Below are 17,606 nucleotides of genomic sequence, written 5' to 3' on the forward strand. Positions count from 1 at the left end.
TCATCAGAGCGAGTCTGATGTAGAGCTGCTCCTTCAAAGTCTTCTAGAAGCCCCCAGGAGCGAGTCCCTTCCCACCCTGACCCAACGTAGAGTTTGGCCTTGCCCAAGATTGATTTATCCATCCAATGTCTACACTGCCCACCTCACCTGAAGGACTAGGGGTGCCTTAAAAAGGACAAAAGGTTGGCTTAATAGCCAACCAGTCAAAACCTTTATAAAGTTGCTCATTTCAGGAACTCTTCAAGACAATTTTCCCTACCTTGGAGGGGATCTTGATGGTCTTTGGATGGTAATGGTTGGATGGTTCTGGATGCTGCCCCCAAGGCTCATAGTAACCAAGGGCACTGTCGGATTGAGGTAATCCCTGTGAAGTCCAGAAGGGCATCAATTAGAGTTGTTTGTTGTCCTGTGTAAGTTCTCCTCCTCCCGTTGGCCTTCAACATCAGCCCCAAAGACAAGCTCTGCCCTACTTAGCAATAATGGGGACAATAATGTCTACAGAAGCTATGCTTCTGTTTTGCTTGGGGTTCTGGCTGGGTTTGCATAATGCCCACAGCTAAATAAGTTGCTTCAAACTGCACAAGTGCCAACAACGGACATGGGTGCATGATGGCTTCTGGTGTTGTTGGAACCCCAAAGAGAGAGCCCTCATAACCGAAACTGGAGTTTCAATACCGGTTTCCACTCCTCCAAACAGAATTCCCTTTAGGTTCACACTGCACAGTAAGCTACATAATGTGGCTTGACGTGTGCTCCGTGACAGGAGTCAAGAAGGAAACGGATGAGTGTGGGTCAAGAGTGCTTCATCTTTTGTGTCATCACAACTTCAACCAAACCCAGGAAGAGATGTCTAGGGTGGTTTGCCCAGGCTACTTAGGGATTCTGGGAGCTGTAGTCATATCAAATTAGGAGAGATCCATTGTAGGAAAGCTTTGATGGGATCCAACAACTCACGAAGGCAGTGAGGGGAGCAGATGGCTGAGGACAAGAACATTCACGGCCTACTAAGGTTCCGGATAACCATAGGCATGTCAGAAGTCAGGAAGCCAGGATTAAACAAACATCACAATTGTTGTATAAGCCCATTGTACCCATTGGGCAGGGGTTGGGTTTTTTTGCCTGAAACCGAAAGTAAATGCCTGTTCCCAACCAGAAATATCATCAATTGTGGTCATGTGACCATAGGAAACTGTAAACAGATAAATGCAGGCCAACTACCAAGTGGCCCAAATATAACCAGGTAACTGGGAAAGGGATGGACATCCGAACTTCAAAACCAAGTCATAAGCAGCTCTGAGGACATTCATTGTAACTTTGAAGGGTCACTATGCAACTGGTTGTAATCTGTAATGCACAAAAACAGGTGAGCTCGCTTCAGCGGCCATCAAGATGCACGGAGCAGCCCAGCTCCTTAGTAAATCCTGCAAATCTCAGAGCACCCAGCGGCTTTTCCTCAAAACATCGCGTGCCAAGCGGCCAAGTGGGAGCGTAATAACCTCCGATTCCGTCCTCCATTTTGACTTGAGGGTGGGCAGTGAAATAATCAGAGATGATTACTCTCGGCCGAGTTTCAATGGAGCGCTTTCTGCTGTTTGTCTCTTCTCAACACAAGGACAGTGTTTCTCAACCTCAGGAACTTCAGGACGTGAGGAGTTCAATTCCCAGAATCCCCTTGCATTTCTCAACGTAGGGAATTTCGATATATGGCGACTTCCAACTTCCAGAATTCAGCGTTTCTCAAGCTTGGGGACTTCCAGGCAGGTGGACTTTAACTTCCAGAATCCTGGGAGTTGAAGCCCACCCGTCTTTTGCAGTTCCCAAGCTTCAGGGTGCTGGTCTAGGGGGGTCCCTGCCTTTCCTGGTTTGAGTGTGGGGCGCAGGGTGGGGTGTGAACCGGACATGGAGGGGGCGAGAGAAAGAAGGCAAATGACATGTTAGGCTGTAGGAGTCGGAGGGAATAAGGACAAAACAAAAACAAAAATGCGAAAACGAACTCAAGTGATGCAACCTTGTTTGCTGCCCCCCAAAAGGTTCGGGGTGCTTCTTTGTACACGTGGATCACATCTATATACAGAAAACACACATACACACGCACACACGCACACGCACACACACCATGAGGTTCGCTGAAGGCAAAAAGTTGATCAGATCAGAAAACAGAGAAGAAAGTGGACCTGGAGGCCTCCTGCAGCCCAGCCTTTGGGCCCAAGAGAAAGAGGAGGGAGCCGGGGACGTCCGAACGCTTCGCTCCTGGCGTCCGAGACCCGAGTCCGTTCTCTTGGCCGGAGACCAAGAGACCCGAGCAAATGTTCTTGGGACGTGCTGACCACCCCCTTGCCTGCCGGTCACCTCCGGCCATCCGATGTCCCTTCCAAAGTGCTCAAGACTCTCCTCCAGACGAGCCGGGTGTGGACAGGTGGGGTCAGTGGCCGAGCCGAGGGAGATGCCAGCTGGATCAGTCTTGGGTGCAGCTCCTGGGTTAGGAAGGGGAGGGAGGAGGAAGAGGAGGAGGAGGAGGAGTTTGTCTTCTCCCCTGAATCGGTTCACGAAACCCCTCCCAAGAGGAATGGAGTAACCGGGGGGGGGAGGATGGGGATTTCTGTGGTGGTTCCTGCACCAATCTGGAATGGAAGAAGTCCGGAGCGGAAGAAGGGGGGCACTGCACCGGCCCGGCCTGCTTCCTGACGGGCGGGAAAGGAAGGTTCCCAGGAGCTGGACATCAGGGGCGTTGGGGGGTCTTGTGCCCGTTGGGGTCAGCTTGCAAGGAAGTTGCCGAGGCCTGAGCGAAGAGGGAGGCGAGGCTGGCCAGGTCCATTCACAGTAGAAGTACTATTGCAAAGGGGAGGGACGGGGGTGGGGGGAGGACAGGGCCCGGGGGGGGGGGCACTGGGCTCCTCCTTGGACCCTTCCGTCCAGAGTTCCTCTTGGTTGCAGCTACTCCAAAGGGGTGTGCCGAAGCAGAGCCCCCTCCTCGCTGGGTCGGGACTCCAGCAGAAGCAGCTGGCACTTCCCTTCTTGGGGGGGTCCATTATAGCAGCTGCGTCTGCAGGAAAAGGGGACCAAAAAGAAGGAAAAGGAAGAGTGAAAACAGGCACCCCGAAAGTTTATTTGGACTATTTTTGCCTTGGCTGTTTCTCTGCAGCCCTGTCGGGACACCAAAGCCTCCCCCCACCCCGAGAAGAAGCTGGGGGTCAACAGCCTCCCCCACCATAAGATTTGGCCACTTCCAGCTGACCCTGGAGGGCATCTGTGCTCCACCCAGCCTGGCTTTGGGAGGGGGGAGCTGCCTTTAGAAGAGCCCCCCATTTCCCTCATCGGGATAAATTCACGTTGGCTGTGAACTCCTCCCCCTGAATCCTCGCAATTCTTGCTGGTGCTTTATGGCCTCTTTCCCTCCTCTGTCTTTCTTTCTTTCTTCCTTCCTTCCTTCCTTCCTTCCTTCCTTCCTTCCTTCCTTCCTTCCTTCCTTCCTTCCTTCCTTTCTTTCTCTTTCTTTTCTCTTTCTTTCTTTCTTTCTTTCTTTCTTTCTTTCTTTCTTTCTCTCTCTCTCTCTCTCTCTCTCCCTCCCTCCCTCCCTCCCTCCCTCCTTCCTTCCTTCCTTCCTTCCTTCCTTCCTTCCTTCCTTCCTTCCTTCCTTCCTTCCTTCCTTCCTTCCTTCCGTTTCAAAAGAAGGGAGGCTGGCGGCTGATGCGACACAAGAGGGCAGCAGCGAAATCTGTCTGAGTCAAGGGAGGCTTTCCCCAGGGTATCTCCTGGTCCTCCCCTCCTCCCTTTGGGCCTCAGATAATTGGAGACCCTTGGGGGTCTACCCCATGCCCCCCCGCTTCTCCTCCCTTGGGACACACAAAGGACTTCTCACGCGCCGCCTGGATTTGCAGCCTGTGAGACGCCAAGGTGCCAGCTAGAAAGAGAAACCAGAGCAGGGGAAAGTTTCTTCTTTTCCTCTTTTCTGGGGCAGAAAAATAAAAATAGACACCCAGGCCAGGAAGGCGATGTTATCTGACGTCTGAAAGGCCCGGAACGGACAAGAATATCCTGCCAGGTCTGGAAGTTTCCTCTGAGAATCGTCTGCTCTCCCCTCTAAACACACGAGGGCTGCCTCTTTTCAAGCGCAGGCTTCAAAATCAGACCTTTTTTGGGGGGTAGGGGGGGTGTCAAAGGCCCTTGGAGACAAAGCTATGAGGGGACTCCAGGGAGAAGGATTGGGGACACCCCACACCCCGCAATTCTCTCTTCCCCGGCCGCTCGAGAAGAGCAAGACAATTCTGTGAACTGGTTTCCTGCAGGAGAGATTGGGAGCCCGGTCGAAGGGACGTGGCGGCATTTGGGGCAAGAGGGGCAACAGTTCTCCAACAGACCCCCAAAGTGCCTCTTCCGGTTCTAATCCTCTGAGAGGCACAATTAGAAACCTGAAGGTCCCGTGGATTTACAGCGCACAACCGTCCACGAGAGCAAAGCACGAGGCAGGGAGGCTGTTTTGGAAGGAGCGCTCCTCAGCTTCGCCTCCACCTTCCTGTCCACGAACATCCTCCCTTGCCTCCTGCACAGACGGCCTCTGACTTACATCCGCCCGTTGAGTGACCGTTGGAAGTCGCAACAGCACTGGAAGGAGGGGCCGGCAGAGGAGTCCTTGGCCGTGATCTAGATGGGGATGCTCTAGAACAGGGCTCCCCAAACTTGGCCACTTTAAGACTGGTGGACTGGAAAAAAACGACAACAACAAAAAAAGACTGGTGGACTTCAACTCCCAGAATTCTCTGGATGTGTCCAGGCCGCATCTTTGAGCATAGCTGGCTGGAGAATTCTGCGAGTCGAAGTCCACCTGTCTTAACCTGGCCAAGATTGGAGACCCTCTAGAACATAAGCCATGGTTTAATGGCGGGTCAGAATTGGCTGGGTTCATCCATCAGAATAAGCCGGGTGATTCCGTCTTCACCGTCTCTATGTTGGGTGGAAGCAAACTTCTCTCTAAGGCCCCAGGGACCCCCCAAGACCAATGGCTCAGCCTTGGATGTGGGGCGGGCCCCATCTTTGAGCATAGCTGGCTGGAGAATTCTGGGAGTCGAAGTCCACCCGTCTTAACGTGGCCAAGTTTGGAGGCCTCTGGTCCAGAATAATCTTTCGGAAGAAATTAATCTACTTTTCTCTCTTGCTGCTGTTGCTCTCCGGGGGTCTCCAGATTCCTGCAGCCCCCAGATCCCCCCGCCTCTCCCTCCCCCTGCCAGGAAAAGGCTAGCAGGAAATACTCAGTGAACTGATTCAATTACATGCCAAGGTCTGGACAGTGAATCTTCAACAAGACCAGACGAGGCCTTTCCAGGACTGTCTCCGGAGCCTTTAATTGGGGGTGGGGGGTGGGGGAGAGAGAAAAGAGAAGGGGCGGGCAGAAGGAATGCCCCTCCCCTCCTGCCTTTCTTGAGCCCACCTTTCTCAGGACCTGGGAAGCGAGAGGAGGGGAGGGGGCTCCAGGAAGAGACAGGGGATGTGGCTGAGAAGCACAGTCATTGGGGGAGGCTGAGCAGAGAAACATGGGGTGGGGGGGGTGGGGGGGCTTATCTACATTTCCTTAATGAATAATAACTAAACCTGGGAAGGTTCAGCTGCACCCCTTGTCGCATCACCATATATTTGCAGACCTTCTGACGGCAGAAGGCGGAGGGAAGAAACGAGCGGAGAAGGGGCTGGGAGAGGAGGGGGTCCGGATCCCCTCCTCGGCTCCTGAGCACCTACCTTGTGTTTAGGGCAGTTGAGCAAGAAGGTCTCCTCAGCTAACAAACAACCTGGTGGAGAGAGAGAGAGAGAGCAGGGAAATGTCAACGGAAGAGGTCCCGGGTTGCCCACGAAGGAGAACGTGGGGGGAATATTTGGGGCTCAGGGCTGAAGTGAGGCGTCCTGGCTGCTCTCGGAGCTTGGTGGCTTTCTTGCGGGCGTTTCATGACCCAACTAGTGAGGGCTAGGAGGGAGCGGGGACCAACCTCTAGCACTGAGGATGATACCCAGTTGGGTCGTGAAAGGTCGGTGAGAAAAAAAACGGGCTCAGAAAGCAGCCAGGAGGCTCCAGAGGCCCTGAGATCCGGCCGTTCCTTTTTCTTTCCTTCATTCAGGAAATCCCCTTTGCCTTTCCTTCCTCTTTCTACCGGAATCTCAGCCAGATTCCTCTCTTTTATCTCCCCAGTTCTCTTGGCCACCTTCCTAAAGAGGAAATGGGCAGCTAACTCTTTGCTTGTTCCAACTGCAGGCGAGAGAGAGAGAGAGAGAGAGAGAGAGAGAGAGAGAGAGAGAGAGAGAGAGAGAGAGAGAGAGAGAGAGAGAGAGGGAGGGAGGGAAGGAGGGAGAGGAGGAGATGGAGGGAGAGAGAGAGAGAGGGAGGGAGGGAGGGAGATGGAGGGAGAGAGAGAGAGAAGGAGGGAGAGAGAGGGGGAGGGAGAGAGAGAGAGAGAGAGAGGGAGGGAGGGAGAGGGAGGGAGATGGAGGGAGAGAGAGAGAGAGAAGGAGGGAGGGGGAGAGGGAGGGAGAGAGAGAGAGGGAGTCATCTACCATTTCAACCCACCGTCTATTGAATAATTCCCCCTTTTTTGGGCTGCCTTGGAAAGGACAGTTCCACACCTGCCCCCTTCGGAGACCCGCATCCCTGAGACTCCAGGCTGGGCCCTTTCGCTGCAGGAATACTGCAGTTGTGCAACTAAATACTTGCAAGCAAGCAAGCAAAAGAGAGAAAAAAAGGGCTCTTTTGCTCCAAGGGAAGCTCCTTCCAAAGGCTCGGCGGCGGCATTGCTCCCGCCTTTTCAAACGGCAACAGGGATGTTCTTCGCAGCAGCCACCAGAAGAGGAAGGAGGCGGACCCGCGGCTTGTCTTTTTCCAGTTTCCTCCTTCTTTGCCCTGTGATGATGCGCGGTGCCTCTCCCTCCCTCCCTCCCTCCCCCCCCTCCCTTTCCGGATTTCAAATAACGGGCTTCAAAATGAGGTGTGTTTCTCACATCCTGTAGCGGAATGGAGAGATAACCTTGACGGAAGGTCTGCAGGAGCCGTCAAGGGAAAATAAGCAGCTCGGTCCCAGGAGGGAGGGAAGGAAGCAGGAGAAAGAAACTCCAAATCCTTCCAGCTTGATTCTCTTTGGAGTAAAGGGGGGGGGGGGTCAAAGGCCAAACCTGGCAGCCTTTCGAGATGCTGCTGTGACACCCCGTAACATGGGAAGAGCATTTCTGGAAGCCTCCTTTCCTCACCGGGTCTACCTCGAAGGCAAGGCTGGCCAGGAGGAAAAACCACGCTGCTAGCTGCCCTCGTTGACTACGGAGATACTCAACCATCCAGCCCATAATTGTCCCAGAGGTGCTTTTCCAAAAGGCAACTGGACTTCCTTGGTTTTTTTCCCCCCCCTTGGAAATGTTTCCCTCCTCATCCAAGGAGCTTCTTCAGTTCTGAGCTGAAAAACCGAGGAAGAACCGAGGAAGCTTCTTGGATGCGGAGCAAAAGGTTTTTAAGGGGGGGGGGGGAAACCCAGGAAAGCCCAGTTGCTTTTTGGAAAAGACCCTTTGGGAGAAGCGCCTTAGCACTGATCAAAACTCACTTGGCTTTTTAGGTGCACACGTGGCAGACATTAAAAAGAACAGGTGGGACTTTGGTGGCCCTGAGACGGCCACCATCTTGATTTTTTCGGGCTCTGCACCCCGAGGACACCCCCTGCCTGAAGAGCAGAGAGCTCCCCAATGATTTGCAATTCTTCGCCTCCCACCTGTGAGACGCTTACCTTCGTCGAGGGCACATGTGTAGTGAAATGTCTGGGTGCACCCCTTGTGACAGCAGCCGATGGTCGCCCCGACTCGTTGACAGCCGGAACACCTCTGCAGTCGGCAGGGAGGGGAAGAAAAGAGAAAGTCCATGAGCCCCAGACGGTGGCACGGAGCTGGACTCTACCCAAAGCAGCTTTCCGACAAGAACCTCCACTCCATCCAGAGTGAGTTTGGGCCAAGGTCACCTCCTGGAGGCTCAACGTCCTTGACGTTTACCTGAACTAATTGGAATTTGTGACGGTTGTCCTTCCCTTGTGCCAGAAAACATAACTTATTGCATCCTCTTATTGCATAATTGAACCCTCATTTTCATATTACTGGAGTCCGTCGCGCTGCTCAAACCATCTAGCGAAGTTGGCTGGAATTGACAGATTTGCAAAGGAATTCTAGCAGATCCCACTTTAGTAAAACTTAGCCCTAACAGGAGTCACTCTTGGGCATGCACAGCTCATTCGTGACACATCTGACGAAATTTACACGTCTGAGAAAGTTTCCTGACTTGGGAACTCACTGAATGTAGGGTCTCTGTTTCGCACCAGTGTTATTTATAAAGGTAAAGAAACACCAGAATTACGTGTAAGCAATGTCGTTTTTCTGGCAGTTCCTTGTACAGCCAAGGGATGAACCAGCTGTTTTAAGCCTTGCTGGGGAATATGTCCTATGGTGGGAGTGAGAGTGAACTTCCAAAGAGACTTTTTATGGCATAAAATTTTGATGCATGCAAGGAAGCAAATGAAAACCTCCCCAGTTTGACACCTGTCCATATTCTGCCTGAAGCCCCCTCACTTCTGGCTCACGTTCCGCAATTCAACTGCACGCACTAATAGTAACTTTTTTCCAACCCACAACCACAACGTGATCTTCTGTACTGCAGACACTTAAAAATAGCGACATTAGGACTTTGGAAAGGGGGTGTCTTGGTTATCAGTACTGGGGGAGTTTGGGATCACCCATGGTTGCAGCTAGCCATGGTTTCAGGCAGGTACTCAACATGGACCTTTGAAGGTGCTCAGATCCTGGACTGAGTTGCTTCCTAAAACTACTCCCGCTTCGCCAGGGTCAGAAAAAAGGGTGGCTACCTTATGGAGGAAGATCTGCCAAGGGCGGCCTTGACCAATTGGCAGATCTTCCTCCACAAGTCTGCCTCAGAGGCCCTGATGAGGTGAGCCCTCTGCCGGGTGGCCCACAAAAACGACCTGAGATTTAGGTCCCTGAATTTGGCCGCTAACACCCACGTGTGTCCCAGCACTGATGGCCTTCAGCAAAATTTCAGGCTTTGTCTCTTTCTTCCTCTTTTGCAGAATGGTGGGGCTTTTTTCCAAGCCCCCCCTTGGCTAAACGAGACGCCAATTTCCTGACCATCTACGTGGAGCAGATGCTGTCCAGTCTCTTAACACGCGTCTTTCCTAATTTCATGAGGACAACACGGCTTGCAGAGACCGCTTCTCAACGATGAGACTCCGCTTTTTTGAAGGATACTTTGGAAACAGGCGAAAGGACGGTGGGTTAGAAAGAAATGTGTCCCAGATGAAGAAGGGGCCGCAAAACCTTTACTTTGGGGAGATGCCCTCTACAAAAAAAAATAAAAAAATAAAAGATGCTACTGTCTGAAAAAACCAGCCAAGCGAAGTCCTGAGAGAGAAGAAGATCTACCGCCTTGTACAGCAGCTGAGAGGGCCCGAAGCAAGCAAGAGAGACCAACACATTATCTACTTCCTTTAGAAGGTCCTGGGTTATTTCCCAAGAGACACACACCCCTGGTGCACAGTGCCCTCTCTGGTTTCTTATATTTCTCAGCCATGCCTTGCACTACCCTGACAGCGTGAGCTCCTCAAATCCCTATTTAGTGGGATCCGCTGGAAAAAAAATGTGGATATTTGGACAGAAAACTCACAAGGGGCAGATCATTCTCGTTGTTACACTTTGGGGGATCCACAGAAAGTTGCACAGCTACCACCAACTCTTGCCTAAAGGAACCTCCATGAGCAGGCATAACATACCCCAGCATGATCCATGACAAAGACCCACAGCCTTCCTGCTCCACTGGTGGGCATGCAAGAGGCACCAAGCGGAAATGGCATTCTAGCCACCATCTGAACCCTTCCAGGAAGCCCCCAGCAACTTGAGAGAGGCAGAGATTGTTCTCCTGAAGGGTCCCATCCTCCCTCCACCCAGGGAGTCACTTTGACAGGAGTTTCTTCCCGAGCTTCCTGGTATGATTATACCCCCTTTAAGGACAGAAGAAGACCTAGTTATATCCAAGTCTTGGGTTGGAGCGGTGTTCGTGGTGTTCTCTGAGCTTGGCTGTTTTCTTGCAGATGTTTCATTACCCAAACCAGGTAACATCATCAGCGTTAGTCAGTGTCGTTTTACCTAGTTTGAGTAATGAAATATCTGCAAGAAAACAACGAAGCTCAGAGAGCAACAAGGACCTTACGGTCCTCCTTCTCCTCTTCCTCTTCTTCCTCCTCCTCCTCCCCACTGCAAACCCCACTCCTTTCTAGCATTGATGGTGTTACCTCGTTGGGTCAAGAAACATCTGCAAGAAAACAAGCTCAGGGCGCACCAGGGAGCCCCCATGAACACCCTGAGCTACAAATATTCTTCTTAATTAGTCTTCGGACCTTAAGTTGGTCTGAAGTTTGCAAACCCAGGACTTGGATACAGCCGTGTTCTTCTTACGTTCTTATAGGGGGTACCTGCTTTCCCAAGCAAGAAGACAAACCTGATAGACCATCGATGGAACAATTACGTGGAGAAATCCTAAACTTTCTAGAGTTGATCCAACGAGAAGCAACCAGGTGGGATCATTAGGATCTGACAGACTTGGCTGGATTCCTTGGCTATTCCCCAAAGGCTGCTGCAGGTACAGATCTGAGTAGCTCCCAATTTTGGCTACCCCACTGCCTTCCTCCCCTCCCACCACAGCCTCTTGCCGTGCAGCTTCCTCGTCTCTGACCAGCACTAGGTGAGCCTGTCATGGTTTCTGTCCCCAGGGACACCCCAATTGCACTCAGGGCATTCCTCTTACCACGTCCGCGGCCATCTTTATTGCCTCCTGCAGTCCATAGAGTTTCCCTGCCACCAGGTACACCCCAGCTGTCCATACAGCACAGGCTTCGTGAACCCAGTGCTCCTGCGTCTCTCCGGCAGGGTCCGGCAGGGGCGATTCAGCCTTGCCGCATTCGTGCCTCCGAAGCTTCTCAAGCGCTGCTACTGACACCCCAGCCGTAGCCTCCTCTCCCTCTGTCCTCTCATCGCAACAGTAACAGCTTTGCAGCTTCCTAAACAGCCCCCTTGAACTCGAACGCAGAGCGCTTTGTCTCGCTGAGTCAGCACCACTGTCCAACCTTGGCGTCTTTCCACCCAGCGTACCAGTTGCGCAATTATTATCTGTTGCTTTGAGCAGCCTTTCTGCCAACGAGGAGGAGGAGGAGGGAGGAGGCCCTTCCCCCAGGGCTTCCACTTTGACCTTCTCTTTCAGTCTCGATTTCTTCTTCGGCAGGCAGTCCTCGGGGTAGTATGGCCCACAGAGGTCCCCCTGGTCTTTGTAGTTGGCCGGCTGGCGGCACAAACAGCAGACCAAGCAGGCAGCATTGAGGGCCTTGGAGACCACCGGCCCGAGGTGCATCATGGATGACAGAGGTAGGATGGCTGGAGGCCGCAGACAAGCGGTCCCCAAAAGCCCAGCTTGGGCAGACAAAGAAGAAAACGAAGAAGTGTGATGCTGCTGCTGCTGCTGATTGTGGAGTTTCGCCTCTTCGGCTGGGCAGTTGATGACCGTGCAGGTGGTGAGGAATTCATCCCACTTCTCCATCCGAATGTACGGCGAGAAGGGTGGTGCCCGGCTGTCTGCCCTCAGCCGCTTACAGGAGACGTACTTGAGCCGGATCTCGGGCTCCGTGGGGCTCAGCAGAGGCGCCTGCTGTTGGTGCCGTTGCCGGGTCTTGTTTTTGCACCGCGAGGGTACGCTTTGGACCTTCCGGCGCTTGTGATGCTTCCTTTGTCTCTTGGTGTAGCCGTTGTAGTTGGCATGGTGGGCTCGCTGCTTCTGGGCCCGGGTTTGCGCCTGGGAGGACTTCCCTTCCACACTCTCGGTGCTTCCCAAGCCTTTGTCTTCTCCTCTGGGCTTCTTCCCTTCCCTTTGTCCTTCATCGCCTTTCCCAGCTGCCGTCGCCACCGCCACCACCCCGGGTTTCTCTTGGGCAGCAAGGAACAAAGCTGGGCTCAGGTGAGGGCACTTCTCCAAGCTATTTTTGGCCACGTGGAAGGAGGCAGCTTTCCCCTTTCTGTTCCTCTTCTTGGGCAGCAGGCAGACGGTGCTCGCAGCCATGCTGTCGCCGCTGAGCTGCAACATCTCGGGAGATGAATAGGCCTCACCCTGGAAGCAGTTGGAGGACAGTTTCTTACTGTTCATTAGTTTTCCTCTGAAGGATCTGTTGTTCGGGTTTCTGCATAATTGCTTGGCTGCTGCAGCGGCGGGCACCTTTTGTGACAAAGCCTGGTTTAATGGCTGAGCTTCCCCCACGGCTGGGGTTCCGCTCGTATTCTTTGAGGCCTGTTCCCGCTCTGGAAGGGAAGGGCTGAGAGGATTACTGTTGGCGGCAGCAGCTGCCGTGGCTGCGGAAACGGGGATGGCGGTGGCCACCGTTCTGCAGGCAAACTTTTTCAGGTTGGGAGAGGTGATCTTCTGCACAATCGCTTCCAGCTTCAATCCCCTTCCTTTCCTCGGGGGCAGCACTTTGGTCTTCATAGCGCCCTGGAAGGAAGCCCGGGAGGTGATTTTGATGCAGACCCCTGGGTTTTCTTTTGCCTGGGGGGACTTGAGCATCACTTCGCAGGAGTTCTTGGGGGACAGTTTCACGTTGGCTCGCCTGGAGGACGGCATCCTCTTAAAAAGGCCCGAAGACACATCTGGCTTCTCTTCCTTCCCGCTGCTGCTGCTGCTGCTGCTGCTGCTGTGATTGTTGCTTCGTAGGATCAGGTTCCGTTTCTTCGCGGGAATCGGGGGCAGGAAAACAGACTTTCTTTTCAGGGCATGGAGTGGCCTCTCGACTATCTTGCCGACCAATTCTGGCCTGGTTTTCATTTGTTTGCCTAGCTTGCTCTCCTTCTCAGAGCTGATCTTGAAGGACCCCGGCAGGTGGTGGTTGGGGAACACCTTCCTGGGCAGTTTGGCAGTTTTGAAGTCCACTTCCACCATGTTTTTCTCTCTCCTTCTCTTGGTGTAGAAGACCTCCTGAGTCCGGGTCCTAGAACGGAGAATCATAGATTGTTGATCTTTCATCTCGGTTTCTACAGGGTCGGCTTCTTTGGCCTTGGGAACAGCAGAATCTTCATTCTGGGTCAAAGTGGAGATCAGGGGAGGAGACAGGTTGCAGGGCTTTGGTGACGTCTTCCCATTGGCCTTCCGAGCTTTGAAGGCCACTCTCTCTTTCAAAACACACATTGACTTCTTGCCCGCCAACTTCTCGTGAGGAGTTGAAGCTTTGGCACCTTCCAGAGGGTCTGGCATTCGCGGCTCGATCATTGCAGTAAAGGAACGGGTACACATCCTGGCTGGCAAACCTTCAGTGGGGAACCTGGGAGTCTGGCCATGGGTGTTCTTACTGGGCATTTCAATCAAGTTGTTGGGAGCTGGGCATGTATTGGCCACCAGGCCAGCTGCTTGAATGCCCGAACATGGATTTGACATGGACTGAATAGATTCTTCTCCACCCGACAGCCGACACTGCAGCTTCTTGCTCCGAAGACTTTTACCTCTGGAGGTTGGTTCTGATGTTATGGTCAGCTTATCTGGTAGGACTTGTTTCTTCAACAGAAAGGTAGTTGGTGTCTCTGTCTTCTCTTGAGGGACACTGTCACCAGCTGCTGACTCTTCCTTGGACTTCAAGTGATGCAGAGAAGTTTCAAACCAGCTTTTCACTTTCGTGTCTGTGCCAACTGCTGGTCCTAAAAGGAGAACGGATGGATCAGACAAATGAGAAGGAGGAGCGGTGTTCTCCTTCTCCACGGTGTGGGTTGCTTCTTCTGCTGATCCTGGAGTATCTTGGAGAGAAAGAACTGGAGCGTTCTCTGCAGGCTTAGGGGTGAAGGCATCGTAAGTCAAAGTCTTTTGCTCGGAGCCAGCTAATTCACACAAGGAGGAATACTCCTCGGGTTCCAAATCAGATTCTTTTAGGTCTGGAGAAGACATCATGGGGAGTTCACTGAAGTCTTCTCCTGAACAGGAGTTCCTGGCCGTGTCCTCCAGCCATCGTTCACTCTCTGTCCTTGTGGCCTCATCATAATTTAAGGCCTCCCCTTTGCTGGCCTGCTGCTGTTGGCTGAAGCCCGTGATTCCCTCGCCTTCATTGGGCCCCTCAGGGCCACAGAGACTCAAGCAGGAGGCATTTTTTTTCTCCTCAGAAGGCTCACTCAGTTTGCCAGAGAATAAACTCTTGGGAAGATCTGAAGATTGGAGGCTTGACCCAAGCTCTTTCCAGGTGTCGCTGAGGTTCTCGTCTGGCCACTCAAAGTTCTCCATGGCATTTTCAGAACTCACTGAATTGGCAGTGGCATTGGAATAGCAGCTGAAGCTTCCGGGGGTCTCAGAACTGGAGGTGGCCACTGAGATGTTTGGCTTGGCGTTGTAGCCCACAGAGCTGGTGGTTTTTAGGGAATTCTTCGTCTCGGTTGTTGTGAAGGAAACCTGGGAGCTGTCATAAACCTCCTCAGTGAAATTCTTCCCATTATTGCGCCCCAGTCCTTTGTCTATTTTCAAGGGTTCGGCAAGAGCGTTGGAGTCCCCCTGGTTGGACCAGGGGCTTTTGACCACAGAATCAAGGCAAGTCCTGTGGTTCTCCAAGTGGAAAGGAGATTTGTCTGGGTCTTTGTTTGGAGCAGGAGAATTGGCCCAGCCTTTGTCTGCTTTCTCGTTGATAGCATCCTGCAGACCGATAATTTCAGATGCCAGCTCCTCTTGAGAAAGGGCACTGAGGAGCAACCGGGGGCAGTCTCTTTCGCCAGCCACAAACTTGGTAAAGCTCTCCAACGGCAGGCTGGTGTGAATGCTTTGGAAGGAATCGTCGGATTTGGTCGACATGTCATCCGGAGACGTCACCGAGCAGGTGGACACAGATTCGGGCTTGGGTTTGGAATTGCTGTTGACCCGAGCTGGACTACGGCTCTGGCTGCAGTACAAGAAGCCCCTCTCCAGCTGGTCTTCGGAGCCACTTAGGTAATCAGTGTCTTGGGTTTCAGCATGGACCGACTGGGGGGCACTGAGGGGGTCCGAGTGTGGAGTCCCCGCTTGCTCTGCAGAGTAATTGTTGCCCTCAGGGCTGCAGTGCTGTCCCTTGAGCTGCTCTGGGGTCCTTGGCGAATTTTTGATCCCCTTCTTCTGTGGCATCCCCGTGGACTTGGAAAGGAGAAGCTGCTGGACAGTGTTGGAGATGTTTTCCACTTGAGAGGTAAGGGCCGTGAGGCTTTGGAGACTCAGATCTGACAAGAGGTTCTCGGGGATCTTCTCCTTCGACAAGTTCTTGCAGTTGGCAGGTGGCTGGGCATCGGAGCTGGTCCCATCGGTTGGCGATGGGTTCAGCAAAGGCATGAAGTGGCTATGGTCAGCCAGGCTGGCTGGGAATGTCCCAGGGGTCAGCGACTGCTGGCTATATTGGAAGTTCTCTAAGTTAGGCATCAACGGAGAAGGCGTTGAACTATAGGACGGGGACCTCCCAACGGAACGAGCCGGAGAGTGACTCGAGCTGGGGCTAAACGTTTGGTAATACTGGTCGGGTGTCCTCACCGGAGCGTCAGCTTGGCAGTAACTCTGTCCTGGCTGGTTATAATGTTGGTATTTTGCTAGGTTTTGATAGTGCAGCGCCTCCTGAGCATGGTGTCTACCTTGCAGAGAGGGTGGAGGGGGAGGGGGTGGAGGAGGAGGCGGCTGTTGCGGCTGCTGCTCGTAGCTGATCCGGTTGGGCTGGTAGCTGTGTAAACCCTGGACCCGTTGTGCAGCAGGCAAGCTAGTGGCACTGCCCAGACCCCTTTCATGCGTGGGTGGGGCAGGGGAAGGGTTGCAACTCTTGTAGGAATGAGCCGTCTGGCCCCCGCTCTGGACTGAGGTGTACGTGGAGGAAGCCGGGAAGGACTGGGAATGCTGCGGGAAGTGGGCCCCCTGCGAGAAGGAGAGCGAGGAGGACACCTCGCTTTGCATCTTCTGCCTGGGGAGCTTGGGGTACGTCAGGGGGGAGGGCTGGGGTCCCGGCTGCTGCTGGAGGTGCAAGGAGTGACTTCGGAAGGGCAGCTGGGGAGTCTGTTCGTGGTACTGCCTGCTACTGGACGGGGTCGCCGTCTTCTTCATCAGGTTGTCCTCGTACTTGGCCACCCCGCCAGGTAAGGCCTGCGGAGGCTGCTGCTGCTGCTGCTGCGGGGACCCCCACCCCTGCAGGCCGTCCTCTCCGGCGTAGCGGGAAGGGTAGGGGCTATTCTCTTGGATGGGGTAATTGGGGAAAGAAGCCGGCCTGCTGGGCAGCTGCTGGCTGCGTAACGGCTTATTGCTTCCCCGATGGTACTTCTCCACGGCGCTGTTTTCACCAAAGGCTTGGTACGGCAACGGGGGCAGCGGAGGAGGTGGCTGCTGGGGGCTGTAATACTCTTTTGTCACCAGCCTCTGACGTTCGCAGGCTGGGCTTTGATGCCTGTAATTCTCCAGGCGTGATGAATCTTGCGAAGAAGTCGGCTGGTAGTTCTGCTGGTTGCCATGGAAACCACACCTTTCACGAAAGGACTGCATGGCTGGGCCTTGTTATCTGCGGAGAGAAAAAGCAGAAACTGGAGGATTAAAGTCAACGCATTTTCCCCCTCCTCTCTCTCTCTCTCTGCCCCGCCCAACTTTTCACCTTGAATTGTGGCTTTGTCATTGGTTCTGCTTTGCAAACAAATAAACAAATGCCGGAGTTGAAGGCAGATCTCTATGTGTGGGTGGGTGGGTATGTTTCTCCTCCACTCCGGCTTTGCATTCTCCCCCAAATAGAGTCAACAATGCAGTTGTGTGCTGGTTACAATCCGTCTCTCTATACTGACACAGACTCACGCTTAGCCTGCTCTTGGGGGAACCAGGGAGGGATTTTAGCCAAGGCAGAAGAGGGTATCAGGGCTGTGGGTGCCCAGCACGCTAACCACAGAATAAGCCCGGCCCTATTTCTCTCCAGCCCTCAAGCAGGACGTATAGCTTGGCCCCAACCCTGAACAGCTGCCATTTTGTCTTTATGGATACCAGAATTCACAGCCTATGGAACGGCAATTCCTAAGGCCTGAATCAATCCCGGCTGAAGGAGCCACTCGTGGGAATCCGGCGATGGGGGCAGCGTGGCTAAACTTTCAGGAGGCTTAGCTCCTCCTCGATTCCCAGTAAAAGGCCTCCCAGTCCAACAAAGTCAGGGGGGGTTACCAAAATGTGGAATGTATCCCTTTGCGCAAGCAAAGGCGTGATTGCTTTGGGATATTCTCACGAGCTTAAAACAAAACCACACAGGCTGAATTGGAAACTCCTTTGAGCCGCAGCAAACAACTAGCATGTCAGCCTTCAAGCTGTGGGTACAAGGCAGGTTTGCAAATGAGAGGCATCGCATGAAGCTTATGCTCCATTTAAAACGCTGTCATCTCTTCGGTTATCTCGGCAGCTCACCCACTTCGCTGCAGGTGTGGCTGTCCTTAGAGGAAGCAGGAGCTGAACCGGGTGGGTGCTGCGTCGTCCTTTTCGTCCCCAGTTCAGCAAATGCCCCAACGTCGCCTAATTTTCCCTCCCGTCCCTGTGCTTCAGCCTGAGGAGG

The 17,606-nt window shown here is 53.3% G+C and overlaps 1 protein-coding gene and 1 long non-coding RNA gene across 2 annotated transcripts; one reads left to right on the top strand and one right to left on the bottom strand.

Annotated features, from left to right (window-relative positions):
• Positions 1–1,994: 1,994 nt before the first annotated feature.
• RAI1 (retinoic acid induced 1) lies at positions 1,995–16,567 on the bottom strand. Its single transcript, XM_026704401.2, has 4 exons — positions 10,823–16,567; positions 7,749–7,842; positions 5,731–5,780; positions 1,995–3,043 (listed from the first exon to the last, which is right to left on the bottom strand). The coding sequence occupies exons 1-4, from the start codon at positions 16,565–16,567 to the stop codon at positions 3,029–3,031; spliced, it is 5,904 nt and encodes a 1,967-aa protein (XP_026560186.1). The 3' UTR covers positions 1,995–3,028.
• LOC148124665 (uncharacterized) lies at positions 15,773–16,733 on the top strand. Its single transcript, XR_015739571.1, has 2 exons — positions 15,773–16,167; positions 16,458–16,733. It is a non-coding gene; the product is annotated as an uncharacterized LOC148124665 (long non-coding RNA).
• The last annotated feature ends 873 nt before the right edge of the window (positions 16,734–17,606 follow it).

The sequence above is a fragment of the Pseudonaja textilis genome, chromosome 14, assembly GCF_049901715.1.
Source record: "Pseudonaja textilis isolate UNSWEBS1 chromosome 14, rPseTex1.2, whole genome shotgun sequence".
In the NCBI taxonomy this organism is placed as follows: Eukaryota; Metazoa; Chordata; class Lepidosauria; order Squamata; family Elapidae; genus Pseudonaja; species Pseudonaja textilis.

Excerpts from the sequence above, each read along its gene's own strand:
- RAI1 (XM_026704401.2), bottom strand. The coding sequence starts at position 16,567 with ATGCAGTCCTTTCGTGAAAGGTGTGGTTTCCATGGCAACCAGCAGAAC. Across the intron at positions 7,843-10,822 it reads TAAAGATGGCCGCGGACGTG|AGGTGTTCCGGCTGTCAACG; the intron begins GTAAGAGGAATG and ends TGCCGACTGCAG. Across the intron at positions 5,781-7,748 it reads CACATGTGCCCTCGACGAAG|GTTGTTTGTTAGCTGAGGAG; the intron begins GTAAGCGTCTCA and ends TCTCTCCACCAG.